The sequence below is a fragment of the Notolepis coatsorum genome (genome assembly GCF_963971535.1).
Source record: "Notolepis coatsorum genome assembly, chromosome: 18".
Lineage (NCBI taxonomy): Eukaryota > Metazoa > Chordata > Actinopteri > Aulopiformes > Paralepididae > Notolepis > Notolepis coatsorum.
This window is the reverse complement of record NC_140182.1, coordinates 70,893,612-70,909,966: the sequence shown is the minus strand read 5'-3', so window position 1 is coordinate 70,909,966 and position 16,355 is coordinate 70,893,612. Positions and strand designations below refer to the sequence as shown.

Sequence of the window (16,355 nt, the reverse complement as noted above, 5' to 3'; positions counted from 1 at the left end):
TGTAGGGGAGATGGACAGGCAGCAAGGCATCCAGCCTCACGGGACACACGCCAACGGTGGACAAGTGGACACGCATACAGGGCACGGCTCGCCATCAGGTACCACCTTCTGCCCGCAACACGTCCCCGTCTCAACACGTTGTTACATAATGTGTGCTTTAGTGCAACACGTCACTGTCTCAACAAGTCGTTACATAATGTGTGCTTTAGTGCAACACGTCCCCGTCTCAACAAGTCGTTACATAATGTGTGCTTTAGTGCAACACGTCCCTGTCTCAACAAGTCGTTACATAATGTGTGCTTTAGTGCAACACGTCACCGTCTCAACACGTCGTTACATAATGTGTGCTTTAGTGCAACACGTCACCGTCTCAACAAGTCGTTACATAATGTGTGCTTTAGTGCAACACGTCACGTCTCAACACGTCGTTACATAATGTGTGCTTTAGTGCAACACGTCACTGTCTCAACAAGTCGTTACATAATGTGTGCTTTAGTGCAACACGTCACTGTCTCAACACGTCGTTACATAATGTGTGCTTTAGTGCAACACGTCACTGTCTCAACAAGTCGTTACATAATGTGTGCTTTAGTGCAACACGTCACCGTCTCAACAAGTCGTTACATAATGTGTGCTTTAGTGCAACACGTCACTGTCTCAACAAGTCGTTACATAATGTGTGCTTTAGTGCAACACGTCACCGTCTCAACAAGTCGTTACATAATGTGTGCTTTAGTGCAACACGTCACCGTCTCAACAAGTCGTTACATAATGTGTGCTTTAGTGCAACACGTCCCCGTCTCAACACGTCGTTACATAATGTGTGCTTTAGTGCAACACGTCCCCGTCTCAACAAGTCGTTACATAATGTGTGCTTTAGTGCAACACGTCACCGTCTCAACAAGTCGTTACATAATGTGTGCTTTAGTGCAACACGTCCCCGTCTCAACAAGTCGTTACATAATGTGTGCTTTAGTGCAACACGTCCCCGTCTCAACAAGTCGTTACATAATGTGTGCTTTAGTGCAACACGTCACCGTCTCAACAAGTCATTACATAATGTGTGCTTTAGTGCAACACGTCCCCGTCTCAACAAGTCGTTACATAATGTGTGCTTTAGTGCAACACGTCCCCGTCTCAACAAGTCGTTACATAATGTGTGCTTTAGTGCAACACGTCACCGTCTCAACAAGTCGTTACATAATGTGTGCTTTAGTGCAACATGTCACCGTCTCAACAAGTCGTTACATAATGTGTGCTTTAGTGCAACACGTCCCCGTCTCAACAAGTCGTTACATAATGTGTGCTTTAGTGCAACACATCACCGTCTCAACAAGTCGTTACATAATGTGTGCTTTAGTGCAACACGTCACCGTCTCAACACGTCGTTACATAATGTGTGCTTTAGTGCAACACGTCACCGTCTCAACACGTCGTTACATAATGTGTGCTTTAGTGCAACATGTCACCGTCTCAACAAGTCGTTACATAATGTGTGCTTTAGTGCAACACGTCCCTGTCTCAACAAGTCGTTACATAATGTGTGCTTTAGTGCAACACGTCACTGTCTCAACACGTCGTTACATAATGTGTGCTTTAGTGCAACACATCACCGTCTCAACACGTCGTTACATAATGTGTGCTTTAGTGCAACACGTCACCGTCTCAACAAGTCGTTACATAATGTGTGCTTTAGTGCAACACGTCCCCGTCTCAACAAGTCGTTACATAATGTGTGCTTTAGTGCAACACGTCACCGTCTCAACAAGTCGTTACATAATGTGTGCTTTAGTGCAACACGTCCCTGTCTCAACACGTCGTTACATAATGTGTGCTTTAGTGCAACACGTCACCGTCTCAACAAGTCGTTACATAATGTGTGCTTTAGTGCAACACGTCCCCGTCTCAACAAGTCGTTACATAATGTGTGCTTTAGTGCAACACGTCACCGTCTCAACAAGTCGTTACATAATGTGTGCTTTAGTGCAACATGTCACCGTCTCAACAAGTCGTTACATAATGTGTGCTTTAGTGCAACACGTCCCTGTCTCAACAAGTCGTTACATAATGTGTGCTTTAGTGCAACACGTCACTGTCTCAACAAGTCGTTACATAATGTGTGCTTTAGTGCAACACGTCCCTGTCTCAACACGTCGTTACATAATGTGTGCTTTAGTGCAACACATCACCGTCTCAACACGTCGTTACATAATGTGTGCTTTAGTGCAACATGTCACCGTCTCAACAAGTCGTTACATAATGTGTGCTTTAGTGCAACACGTCACCGTCTCAACACGTCGTTACATAATGTGTGCTTTAGTGCAACATGTCACCGTCTCAACAAGTCATTACATAATGTGTGCTTTAGTGCAACATGTCACCGTCTCAACAAGTCGTTACATAATGTGTGCTTTAGTGCAACACGTCACCGTCTCAACACGTCGTTACATAATGTGTGCTTTAGTGCAACACGTCACCGTCTCAACACGTCGTTACATAATGTGTGCTTTAGTGCAACACGTCCCTGTCTCAACAAGTCGTTACATAATGTGTGCTTTAGTGCAACACGTCACTGTCTCAACAAGTCGTTACATAATGTGTGCTTTAGTGCAACACGTCACCGTCTCAACAAGTCGTTACATAATGTGTGCTTTAGTGCAACACGTCCCCGTCTCAACAAGTCGTTACATAATGTGTGCTTTAGTGCAACACGTCACTGTCTCAACAAGTCGTTACATAATGTGTGCTTTAGTGCAACACGTCCCCGTCTCAACACGTCGTTACATAATGTGTGCTTTAGTGCAACACGTCACTGTCTCAACAAGTCGTTACATAATGTGTGCTTTAGTGCAACACGTCACCGTCTCAACAAGTCGTTACATAATGTGTGCTTTAGTGCAACACGTCCCCGTCTCAACAAGTCGTTACATAATGTGTGCTTTAGTGCAACACGTCACTGTCTCAACAAGTCGTTACATAATGTGTGCTTTAGTGCAACACGTCCCCGTCTCAACACGTCGTTACATAATGTGTGCTTTAGTGCAACACGTCACCGTCTCAACAAGTCGTTACATAATGTGTGCTTTAGTGCAACACGTCCCCGTCTCAACAAGTCGTTACATAATGTGTGCTTTAGTGCAACACGTCCCCGTCTCAACAAGTCGTTACATAATGTGTGCTTTAGTGCAACACGTCCCCGTCTCAACAAGTCGTTACATAATGTGTGCTTTAGTGCAACACGTCACGTCTCAACACGTCGTTACATAATGTGTGCTTTAGTGCAACACGTCCCCGTCTCAACAAGTCGTTACATAATGTGTGCTTTAGTGCAACACGTCACCGTCTCAACAAGTCGTTACATAATGTGTGCTTTAGTGCAACACGTCCCTGTCTCAACAAGTCGTTACATAATGTGTGCTTTAGTGCAACACGTCCCCGTCTCAACAAGTCGTTACATAATGTGTGCTTTAGTGCAACACGTCCCCGTCTCAACAAGTCGTTACATAATGTGTGCTTTAGTGCAACACGTCCCCGTCTCAACAAGTCGTTACATAATGTGTGCTTTAGTGCAACACGTCCCCGTCTCAACAAGTCGTTACATAATGTGTGCTTTAGTGCAACACATCACCGTCTCAACAAGTCGTTACATAATGTGTGCTTTAGTGCAACACATCACTGTCTCAACAAGTCGTTACATAATGTGTGCTTTAGTGCAACACGTCACTGTCTCAACACGTCGTTACATAATGTGTGCTTTAGTGCAACACGTCACTGTCTCAACAAGTCGTTACATAATGTGTGCTTTAGTGCAACACGTCACTGTCTCAACAAGTCGTTACATAATGTGTGCTTTAGTGCAACACGTCACCGTCTCAACAAGTCGTTACATAATGTGTGCTTTAGTGCAACACGTCCCCGTCTCAACAAGTCGTTACATAATGTGTGCTTTAGTGCAACACATCACCGTCTCAACAAGTCGTTACATAATGTGTGCTTTAGTGCAACACGTCCCCGTCTCAACAAGTCGTTACATAATGTGTGCTTTAGTGCAACACGTCCCCGTCTCAACAAGTCGTTACATAATGTGTGCTTTAGTGCAACACGTCCCCGTCTCAACAAGTCGTTACATAATGTGTGCTTTAGTGCAACACGTCCCTGTCTCAACACGTCGTTACATAATGTGTGCTTTAGTGCAACACGTCACCGTCTCAACAAGTCGTTACATAATGTGTGCTTTAGTGCAACACATCACCGTCTCAACAAGTCGTTACATAATGTGTGCTTTAGTGCAACACGTCCCTGTCTCAACACGTCGTTACATAATGTGTGCTTTAGTGCAACACGTCACTGTCTCAACAAGTCGTTACATAATGTGTGCTTTAGTGCAACACGTCACCGTCTCAACAAGTCGTTACATAATGTGTGCTTTAGTGCAACACGTCACCGTCTCAACACGTCGTTACATAATGTGTGCTTTAGTGCAACACGTCCCCGTCTCAACAAGTCGTTACATAATGTGTGCTTTAGTGCAACACGTCACCGTCTCAACAAGTCGTTACATAATGTGTGCTTTAGTGCAACACGTCCCCGTCTCAACAAGTCGTTACATAATGTGTGCTTTAGTGCAACACGTCCCCGTCTCAACAAGTCGTTACATAATGTGTGCTTTAGTGCAACACGTCCCCGTCTCAACAAGTCGTTACATAATGTGTGCTTTAGTGCAACACGTCACTGTCTCAACACGTCGTTACATAATGTGTGCTTTAGTGCAACACGTCACGTCTCAACACGTCGTTACATAATGTGTGCTTTAGTGCAACACGTCACGTCTCAACACGTCGTTACATAATGTGTGCTTTAGTGCAACACGTCACCGTCTCAACAAGTCGTTACATAATGTGTGCTTTAGTGCAACACGTCCCCGTCTCAACAAGTCGTTACATAATGTGTGCTTTAGTGCAACACGTCACTGTCTCAACAAGTCGTTACATAATGTGTGCTTTAGTGCAACACGTCACGTCTCAACACGTCGTTACATAATGTGTGCTTTAGTGCAACACGTCACGTCTCAACACGTCGTTACATAATGTGTGCTTTAGTGCAACACGTCCCTGTCTCAACAAGTCGTTACATAATGTGTGCTTTAGTGCAACACGTCCCCGTCTCAACAAGTCGTTACATAATGTGTGCTTTAGTGCAACACATCACCGTCTCAACAAGTCGTTACATAATGTGTGCTTTAGTGCAACACGTCACCGTCTCAACAAGTCGTTACATAATGTGTGCTTTAGTGCAACACGTCACCGTCTCAACACGTCGTTACATAATGTGTGCTTTAGTGCAACACGTCCCCGTCTCAACAAGTCGTTACATAATGTGTGCTTTAGTGCAACACGTCCCCGTCTCAACAAGTCGTTACATAATGTGTGCTTTAGTGCAACACGTCCCCGTCTCAACAAGTCGTTACATAATGTGTGCTTTAGTGCAACACGTCACCGTCTCAACAAGTCGTTACATAATGTGTGCTTTAGTGCAACACGTCACCGTCTCAACACGTCGTTACATAATGTGTGCTTTAGTGCAACACGTCACCGTCTCAACAAGTCGTTACATAATGTGTGCTTTAGTGCAACACGTCACCGTCTCAACACGTCGTTACATAATGTGTGCTTTAGTGCAACACGTCCCCGTCTCAACAAGTCGTTACATAATGTGTGCTTTAGTGCAACACGTCACCGTCTCAACACGTCGTTACATAATGTGTGCTTTAGTGCAACACGTCACCGTCTCAACAAGTCGTTACATAATGTGTGCTTTAGTGCAACACGTCACCGTCTCAACAAGTCGTTACATAATGTGTGCTTTAGTGCAACACGTCCCTGTCTCAACAAGTCGTTACATAATGTGTGCTTTAGTGCAACACGTCACCGTCTCAACAAGTCGTTACATAATGTGTGCTTTAGTGCAACACGTCACCGTCTCAACACGTCGTTACATAATGTGTGCTTTAGTGCAACACGTCCCCGTCTCAACAAGTCGTTACATAATGTGTGCTTTAGTGCAACACGTCACTGTCTCAACAAGTCGTTACATAATGTGTGCTTTAGTGCAACACGTCACTGTCTCAACACGTCGTTACATAATGTGTGCTTTAGTGCAACACGTCACTGTCTCAACAAGTCGTTACATAATGTGTGCTTTAGTGCAACACGTCCCTGTCTCAACAAGTCGTTACATAATGTGTGCTTTAGTGCAACACATCACCGTCTCAACAAGTCGTTACATAATGTGTGCTTTAGTGCAACACGTCACCGTCTCAACAAGTCGTTACATAATGTGTGCTTTAGTGCAACACGTCACCGTCTCAACACGTCGTTACATAATGTGTGCTTTAGTGCAACACGTCACCGTCTCAACACGTCGTTACATAATGTGTGCTTTAGTGCAACACGTCACCGTCTCAACAAGTCGTTACATAATGTGTGCTTTAGTGCAACACGTCACCGTCTCAACAAGTCGTTACATAATGTGTGCTTTAGTGCAACACGTCACCGTCTCAACAAGTCGTTACATAATGTGTGCTTTAGTGCAACACGTCACCGTCTCAACAAGTCGTTACATAATGTGTGCTTTAGTGCAACACATCCCCGTCTCAACAAGTCGTTACATAATGTGTGCTTTAGTGCAACACGTCCCTGTCTCAACAAGTCGTTACATAATGTGTGCTTTAGTGCAACACGTCACCGTCTCAACAAGTCGTTACATAATGTGTGCTTTAGTGCAACACGTCACCGTCTCAACAAGTCGTTACATAATGTGTGCTTTAGTGCAACACATCACCGTCTCAACAAGTCGTTACATAATGTGTGCTTTAGTGCAACACGTCACCGTCTCAACAAGTCGTTACATAATGTGTGCTTTAGTGCAACACGTCACCGTCTCAACAAGTCGTTACATAATGTGTGCTTTAGTGCAACACGTCACCGTCTCAACACGTCGTTACATAATGTGTGCTTTAGTGCAACACGTCCCCGTCTCAACACGTCGTTACATAATGTGTGCTTTAGTGCAACACGTCACCGTCTCAACACGTCGTTACATAATGTGTGCTTTAGTGCAACACGTCCCCGTCTCAACACGTCGTTACATAATGTGTGCTTTAGTGCAAGCACTTCTGTCTGTGCGTGTGTCTGGATAATGATGGAGTGTCCGTATGATAACGTGCACGTCTCTTATCCAGTAGTATTAAAACGCTGTGGATAGAGTGACAGTCAGACACGTACCTGCACTCTTGAATTTTAAGAAGTCCAAGATCAATGACGGCGATCAAGGTCACATTTTATCCATTGATGTATATAGTACTAAGGACCAAGATGGCTACCGCAAACTAGGTGGGAACATGAGCGAGGTTAACATGAGGTCTACTCAGACTACAGCATATTATAATGAGGTTAACATGAGGTCTACTCAGACTACAGCATATTATAATGAGGTTAACATGAGGTCTACTCAGACTACAGCATATTATAATGAGGTTAACATGAGGTCTACTCAGACTACAGCATATTATAATGAGGTTAACATGAGGTCTACTCAGACTACAGCATATTATAATGAGGTTAACATGAGGTCTACTCAGACTACAGCATATTATAACGAGGTTAACATGAGGTCTACTCAGACTAGAAATATTATAATGAGGTTAACATGAGGTCTACTCAGACTATAAATATTATAATGAGGTTAACATGAGGTCTACTCAGACTATAAATATTATAATGAGGTTAACATGAGGTCTACTTAGACTATAAATATTATAATGATGTTAACATGAGGTCTACTCAGACTATAAATATTATAATGAGGTTAACATGAGGTCTACTTAGACTACAGCATATTATAATGAGGTTAACATGAGTCTCCTCAGTCTGCTGGGTATTCTCCTAAAATATCGTGGAGGGCAGGTTTACAAGTTGACGTGTGTATAGCGTTGGTGTTACTTCTATCTAGGGCTGACCCCTATTAGTCGATTAGTCAACTAATCGGTCGAAAGGAGCCGTAGTCGACTGGCCAACCTCTTAGTCGAATATATACAAAAAAAAAGAAAAAGAAGATTTATATATATATATATATATATATATATTTTTTTGTATCATTCTTTCCAAAAGAAAATAGGCCTAGAAGCGTGGCTAACGCTAATGGCATGCATACCAGAGGCTAACTGCCTACGAAAACAGGCACAGAGGCACTGAAAGAGGATTTCACCCATCTAATGAACACACTAGACTAGACAAATATCAAGATGTATCCATCAGTGGACCAATTACATGCTTTTGCAGAGGACAAGAAGCCTTCAGTCGACTCCTTCAGACATTAAGCACCCCCCACAGCCCAAATGGAATAATACAACAACAAAAAACAATGTTGTCGAGTCGACCAATAGTCGACTAACGGCAAATTTTGGCCAATCATAGTCGACCATCCAAATCCTTAGTCTGGGACAGCCCTACTTCTATCTGGTTTCTTGCATTGAGTTGTCAAGTCTTATTCTAATCAAAACAAGGGGGGGATATCTGACAGTGTCCATTCAACTTGTATCAGTACAACTGAACTCCATGAAAACACATTCCCAAAGCTAGTGCCAACATCTTGAAATTAGGCACTTTCAGATTCCACTTGTTCTGAGAGAAGCAAGCTGCATTGTGTTGAGACAAGTCCTTGAATCAAGCTGCATTGTGTTGAGACAAAGTCCTTGAATCAAGCTGCATTGTGTTGAGACAAGTCCTTGAATCAAGCTGCATTGTGTTGAGACAAAGTCCTTGAATCAAGCTGCATTGTGTTGAGACAAAGTCCTTGAATCAAGCTGCATTGTGTTGAGACAAAGTCCTTAAATCAAGCTGCATTATGTTGATATAGAATCCTTGAATCAAGCTGCATTGTTGAGATAGTCCTTGAAGCAAGCTGCATTGTTGAGATAGTCCTTGAAGCAAGCTGCATTGTGTCGAGATTAGGGGTGTAACGATGCATCGATTAATCGAAATGCATCGATTCGAATGTGTTCGATTCGATGCATCGATTTGAATATGTTAGAATCGATTATAATAGAAATGTATCAAAAAAAATAATACTATTTAAAAAAATATATATTTTTATGTTTTTTTTGGTGTGTATTGTTTTTATTGACCTATAGTCCATTCATGCTGAGTGAATCAGTTCCCCCAGCCACATTTGTGTATTAAAATTTTTGGGGGGAATTAACTGATAGAAAATGTATTGAAAATGTATCAAATCGAATCGAATCGTGGTCAAATTAAGAGATTTCATGATGCATTGAATCGTTGCCTGAAGAATCGTAATCGAATCGAATCGTTGTGAGGTTGAATCATTATACCCCTAGTTGAGATAAAGTCCTTGAATCAAGCTGCATTGTGTTCGAGATAAAGTCCTTGAATCAAGCTGCATTGTGTCAAGATAACGTCCTTGAATCAAGCTGCATTGTGTCAAGATAACGTCCTTGAATCAAGCTGCATTGTGTCAAGATAACGTCCTTGAATCAAGCTGCATTGTGTCAAGACAAAGTGACATTCTCTCACCTCCACTGTTGTTTCCACTTGTTTGAAGAGAGAACTATTCTAAGACTCTAATACAAGACGAATCTGTGTCGTGACTTACTTGTAACGACACCGACTCACTGCGGTGTGTTCCACAACACCATTCCAAATGCAGACGTTCACATTTAGCCTGATAGCTACAGAACCAAACACAGCTGCATCTCTCCACACAGGCCATCAGGACCCATACGATAAGACCAGCAACAACAACACAGTTGAGGTGAGTGGTTTACACTCTCTCCCCCAGGTAAGTGTGTGCGTGTGTGTGCGTGCGCGTGTGTGTTTGTGTGTGTGTGTTAGTTAGGAAAATGTGCTTCATTCTGGGAGGACAGTGCTTTATGCTTTGCTTTACAAGGGTCTCTGCTTGGGGGCATTCAGATCCACACAGTGCAGCCAGAGACAGAGAAGTGGAGTCTGCCTTAGAGGCTCCAGAGGCTCCACTCTCTTTCTCCCTGGCTCGTGAGTGGATCAGGAGGCGCTGCTCTCCGTCGCTGGCTGCTGGAGCTTCCCTTTATTTCTTCAGGCGCCATTCTCCAGCCTTGCTGTACGAGGTCTCACAGCCTGCCATAAGCCCGGCCTGTTCCTAGAACGCCGTTTACAAAACCAGACTAGCCGCTTGGTACCATTAACTGTGTGTGTGTGTGTGTGTGAATGTGTGTGTGTGCGTGTGATTGAGTGTGTGTCTAGGAAACCAGCCCAGCTCTTTTCCATAGGTCTAAGTAGTAGTTATTTTAGAGTTCCCAGTTCCATTTCTCCTTTCCCTTTGACCTCCCTTTGACCCAGTCCTTTAGATGTGCATAACTGTGTCAGGCCAGGAGACACCTCGCCCTCGGTGTCATTTCTACCCTACCCACGCACATGCACGCACACACACACACACACACAGACACACACACACACACACACACACACACACACACACACACACACACACACACACACACACACACACACACACACACACACACACACACACACACACTCCTCTCCCAGCTTCTCCCTCTACCATGCACTCACTGCATGTATGTGTACAGACTCTCACACACACACACACACACACACACACACACACACACACACACACACACACACACACACACACACACACAGAGACACACACGTACAGAGACACACACACACACATACAGACACACACATGTACGTACAGACACACACACACACACACACATAAACATACAAACAGACTCACACATGTTCCCTCACAATCTCCAACCTTGTAGCCACGCCCCCCTCCCCCTCTGCCCCACCTCTTTATTTCTGGGCTGGTGTGTACAAAGTGTGTATGAATGAATGTGTGTGTTCTCTGGCATGCGCTCGCTCCCTGCACGCCTGCATGCCCGTGTGCGTGACCCACCAGAGGGCTGCGTGGAGGCTGCGTTCAGGCTGGTAACTCCTCATGCGTTCTCTGACTGTTCCTAAACTAGGTGTCAATTCACAACAGGCTGCAGACCTACCAGCTGAGCTCGCCGAGCATTGAGGCCACGGCCTTGGCCCTGGCGGCCCCCTCCGTCCCCACCCTGCTCTGCCCCATCCAGGCCGGGGAGCTCCGCGCGGACACGCTCATCCAGTGCCAGCAGATCGTCAAGGTGATCGTCGTGGACCAGAGCGGGCGGGGCCGGATGGAGGCCTTCCTCAGCCAGAGCCCCGCCTCCCACCGGCTCATCCAGTCGGCCATGTCGACGCCGGTGCGCGTCGTCAGGGAGGGGGACGGCCCCCAGCCCCCTCTGCCGCCGCCCCCTCCCCCCTACAATCACCCCCACCAGTTCTGCCCGCCCGACTCGCCCTCGCTCTTCCACACGCTGCCGCTCGCACGCAGACGCAACTCCAGTGGCTCGCGTAGCATCGTCTGACTGCGCAGCCGCACACCACGGACCTACAGTACACACACACATGCACACACACACAGACACACGCAGACACACGCAGACGCATGGAGACACACACACACATCCATGCATGCATGCGCACACACAGCCAGATAAGCACACACGCACGCACGCACGCACGTACACACACACACACACACACGCACAAATGCACATGCCTCATGCATGCACACGCAGACACAAACACTGACAAACACACACAAGCACTAGTTCACTTACCTTGACTGGTAAGATATATATATATATATATATAAAAATAATTATAAAGACATATCTGAGTTGAATCAAAGGCACAAAGGACAGAAAACCAATAAGAGTCTATTTATAGTGTCGTCTGAAGGGTGTTATTTGCACGTTGAGTTGTTTGGAAAGCGTTTTTTTCCCAGAATCCTTCAACTGTACACATCACCAGATAATGACATTGTCTGTTTATCCTTCACACATGCTTTGATTTGTGAAAGAAAACATTGTGATTTCCCCACGATTTATGCATCCTGAGATCTCATTTGGCAAAGCCACCGATGTTTCCATTATCTCCTCCTCCACCGAGTGAACCAACAGGGGCCGCATCCCAAACTCTGGGAGCCTTCACACGGCTGGATCCAATCAAATACGAAGGGCCGGGTTTAAAGGATATTTTGTTTACTTGCAGGGTATTTAAAAAGCGATGTCCTTCTTTGTTGTAGGATCTCAGAGGACAATACGCTACTCAATGATGAATGAGCACACCGATGGTCTCTCTTCGTCTACATCTTAATTGGCCAATCACATGCAACGGCCTCCGCTATTGTCGTTTTCACATCAAATGTGAAGAAGCAACAATAATGGCGCCTGTGTTCAAATTATTATCCCGTTTTCACTGTGGTTTACGTAACAGGGTACCAGATGAGGAATCAGTGTGTGAAGGAATATAATAGTAAATCCTTTTCCCTGTGCTGTACAGTATGTAGCCTAGTAACCAAGGGTGTAGCTACGTCCTTAGCAACCAGACTTCCCAACACCGTATAATCCTGATGACAATCATGTTCCTTTTGTGTTTCATTTGCTATTCATGTACTTTTTCTTTTCTAGACATGTATGATCTGCGTCGTTACGCGACAGTGTGATTATGAGCGGCGTGTGAATATGAGGACGTAGGTGAGGATTAGGATTGTTAGGATCATGAGGAAGGGAGCGAACGTTTCAGTTCTATGCTAAATCTGTGGCATTTTGCTTCTGCAGAGCTCAGGAAAATATGTGCTACCCAGTAAATATCTGCATTTATTTTTAGGGAAACGCTGAGATAATTGTGCCATTGCATTGTTTGTTCAATATGTGCTAATTGTTGATGGCAATGAGTATGGCTGATGACATCCTGCCCTGAATTCCAATTCCAAAAATGCTAAATATCGGATATAAAGGTTAAAGGGGACATGATTATGTATTTTATATAACAATTGTATCTAACTTTCTTGAATCTGTGGAACATTTGAACCCTTTCACTACCACAGTACAAATGGTTAATGCTTTCACTACTACACTACAGGTTAACCCTTTCACTACCACACTACAAAGGGTTAACACTTTCACTACCACACTACAAAATGGTTAACACTTTCACTACCACACTACAGACGGTTAGTGGTAGTGAAAGGGTTAATTATATATTATTTTCCAGCATCTCCTTCTTCCCTTGTATTGAGGAGAACCATGTGTTCAATATTACCATGCTATAATAAATAGAATGTATTACTCTTATATTGAACACATGGTTTTCTGGTGGGTTTTACTACACACCTCATTTTTATGTTCATTATTTCCTTCCTTGCCTGGCTACCCCACACCTATACTTTTTTATAAACTGCTCAGTACATTAGGTACAGTGTTTCTGGCTCCAGAAAGTACAGCTAATTGATTAACCGTCTGGAGACGCGCAGGCAGGCTGTGTTTTAGAGGCTGTAGCTCAGTTTTAAAGCTACTGGATATGAAAAACTTGACACAGTGCTGAGCTGCATCTCATCTTCAGCTTCCCAGCTTTCTATACCCCCCCTAAAAAGACAAAAATGGGTCAATATGGGTCTCAGAGGGTTAATCTAAGACTAATGCATTGTTTGTGCCCCATTACAAAATGTACATATTATGTCCCCTTTAACTTTAAGAATTTAGGACCTCTAATGAATAGGGGTTTTGTTTAGGCAAATCATCTTTCTTCAGAAAATGAGTTGAATTAGAATTTAGAAAATACGAAGGGTTAATTTGCAAAAACCTATATGTCTGTAGTAATGTTCACAAATCACATTTATTTTTTTGTATTGTGCATTCCAGGTTATATCAATCAAACTGCTGTTGGGTTGTTTTGATCAAGTATAACTTAACAAAATACAGGTAACTTAAACTTATATTACAGGTCCAAATAACCAGATTTCATGCCATGTTTTCACTATGTTACCTAAATAAGTTTAATCTGTTCTCTTCTTGGCTATGTCCTAACCTAAAGGACATAAACCCAGGTCATGCTAAAAAAAATCAAAGAAATCTTCAATTTCCAACACATGAATCGGATTTTGTACCACATTTTTGTCTCGTTACCTCACATTATTTTCAGTCACACGGAGAAAAATGTCATAAAAAGATAAATCTTTAAAGATCACTTTGAGTCAAAGTTACATTGCAATTAGCTTTCAGACAGCACAGTAGCAGCCATGTTGCATCACCTGACCTGAATACTACACGCTGATTCGCTGTGAACGGATTTATGGCTCTGTAAACGAACAGCCCTGGTGTTTCAAGGTTTCTACTGTAAAACGTGAACTTGCGATGCGTTTTTCAACTAACAATAACGGCCCTTTGTGACAAAATTCGCTCAGGGTTCAGAATGGCCCACATCTTAACAGTAACAGTCAGTTAATTTTTAAACATCTTTCCAAGGATGGTGTTTATCGGTTTTTGCAAATGACCTCTTCATACTCTAAAATTTGTTCCACAGAGGGAAAACACCAGCTCACCTCACATAATTATTCTCCTCCATTCATGTGGGATTTTCTTCACACATTGCAAATATTGTAAAATCAGAGATGATTATTTATAATATCACTGAATGTTACATTATAAGGAAAATAAGGAAGATGTTGATTTGAATATTGTTGATTTCAGTACCATCTCCTCCTGTCCACTGTCCATAACCGAGGTGTCTCAAAGTTTGGACTACTTTATATTATACGGTAGTGGATCACAAGTCATCTACCTGAGACAAACGTCTTGTACCTTTTTGCACCACAGAATATATTGGATATATTGTAAATAGATTATATAGATTTAAAGAACCAGTACAATGATGTTAATTCAGTCAGAGAAAATCTTATTGTGGAATGTTAAAGTCGGGAGTGTCATTTCTTTCAGCTTCAGATGCATCATTTGATCTGTTATAACTGTTTTAGTGCAGCCTCTCTGAGTACAGACAACTCTGAGGGGGCGTGGCTTAGTGCAGCCTCTCTGAGCACAGACAACTCTGAGGGGGCGTGGCTTAGTGCAGCCTCTCTGAGCACAGACAACTCTGAGGGGGCGTGGCTTAGTGCAGCCTCTCTGAGCAGACAACTTTGAGGGGGCGTGGCTTAGTGCAGCCTCTCTGAACACAGACAACTCTGAGGGGGCGTGGCTTAGTGCAGCCTCTCTGAGCACAGACAACTCTGAGGGGGCGTGGCTTAGTGCAGCCTCTCTGAGCACAGCCAACTCTCAGTATGATAATGGGGGCGTGGCTCTCTGTTCGTTGAAAGGAGGTGTGAAGTTAACATGTAAACACATTCATGGTCCCAGTGTGATCGATTGCTATGGGAGACATCGGCTAACTATGCTAGCACGTAATAAATACATTATCACAGTTGCTGTGGATGTTTTTGAACCACTAACATGAACTAAATTGTAGCTAATTAATGTTGCAAAAGATTGTTTGTGGACTAGCTAACATTAACTGATATCCTTTATGACTACTGACGGCTGACAGACTGACTGTTGGGCCAATCAGAGTAACCTGAATAGATTGTGCAATCTCTTCAGGGAAGCAGATTGGATATATGAAATGGTTTGATTCTGTTGACATCCTGGGGGATAGAGATCAAAGGGCTTTAGTCATCATTTTCACAACAACAGTTCTAACATTTAGGTAATTACATCAGCATACCCTATGTAAAAAAAAAAAAAGCAAGGAAAATGAAAAACATGATATTCATTGTACTGAATCTTTAATATAAAAAGTGGTTGGAGTGCCAATGTGTGTACCTACTTATGTATTTGTACAGAGGAAAAAAAAGAAGAATATACATATATATTCTTAATTTAATATACAAATATAGTTATTATAATTCAGATTATTATCAGGGGGTGTAATGAATCCCGTTGCTACGAGGAACAGGCGGCTTTTATAGAATATAGTCCGGTTACCATGGGAACACATACTGATACTATAACAGATCTACAGTCCATTATCATGAAATTATCATATTATATTACAAGATTATTAAAAGATGGCTGTGTCACCCAACAGGGTGTGTAAAGGGCTATGCTGCAATTGTTCACATCTGCACACACACATACAGTACACACACACGCATGCACACAAACATTCACACATACAGAAGCACGCACACACAGCTGTCAAAGTGAACACAAATCCGCATCGAATTGACCTGCATCTCAAACCGCTCGGATCGCAGTCGGCGCTTTCCTCGGACGAACAGCGTTTGGAAAACACGGAGAGTGATGGCCGTGATTGGAGGATCGAGAAAAGAGGGAGGAGTTTGAGATACAGGTCAATTGAGCTTGAAAATCGCTTGATAATTCCAGTTTTCCGCAAGCCCCAGTT

General features: G+C 43.4%; 1 protein-coding gene across 1 annotated transcript in view; it reads left to right on the top strand.

Annotated features, from left to right (window-relative positions):
• The window catches only part of iqsec3b (IQ motif and Sec7 domain ArfGEF 3b), a gene marked incomplete at both ends in the record, with an annotated part of 155,345 nt that extends 143,863 nt beyond the window's left edge, over window positions 1-11,482 (top strand). The window contains 3 exons of the mRNA XM_084335489.1: window positions 6-98; window positions 9,785-9,831; window positions 11,057-11,482. Coding sequence (XP_084191615.1) covers window positions 6-98; window positions 9,785-9,831; window positions 11,057-11,482 — 566 coding nt within the window. The remainder of the gene's footprint in view (window positions 1-5; window positions 99-9,784; window positions 9,832-11,056) is intronic.
• Between the last annotated feature and the right edge of the window lie 4,873 nt (window positions 11,483-16,355).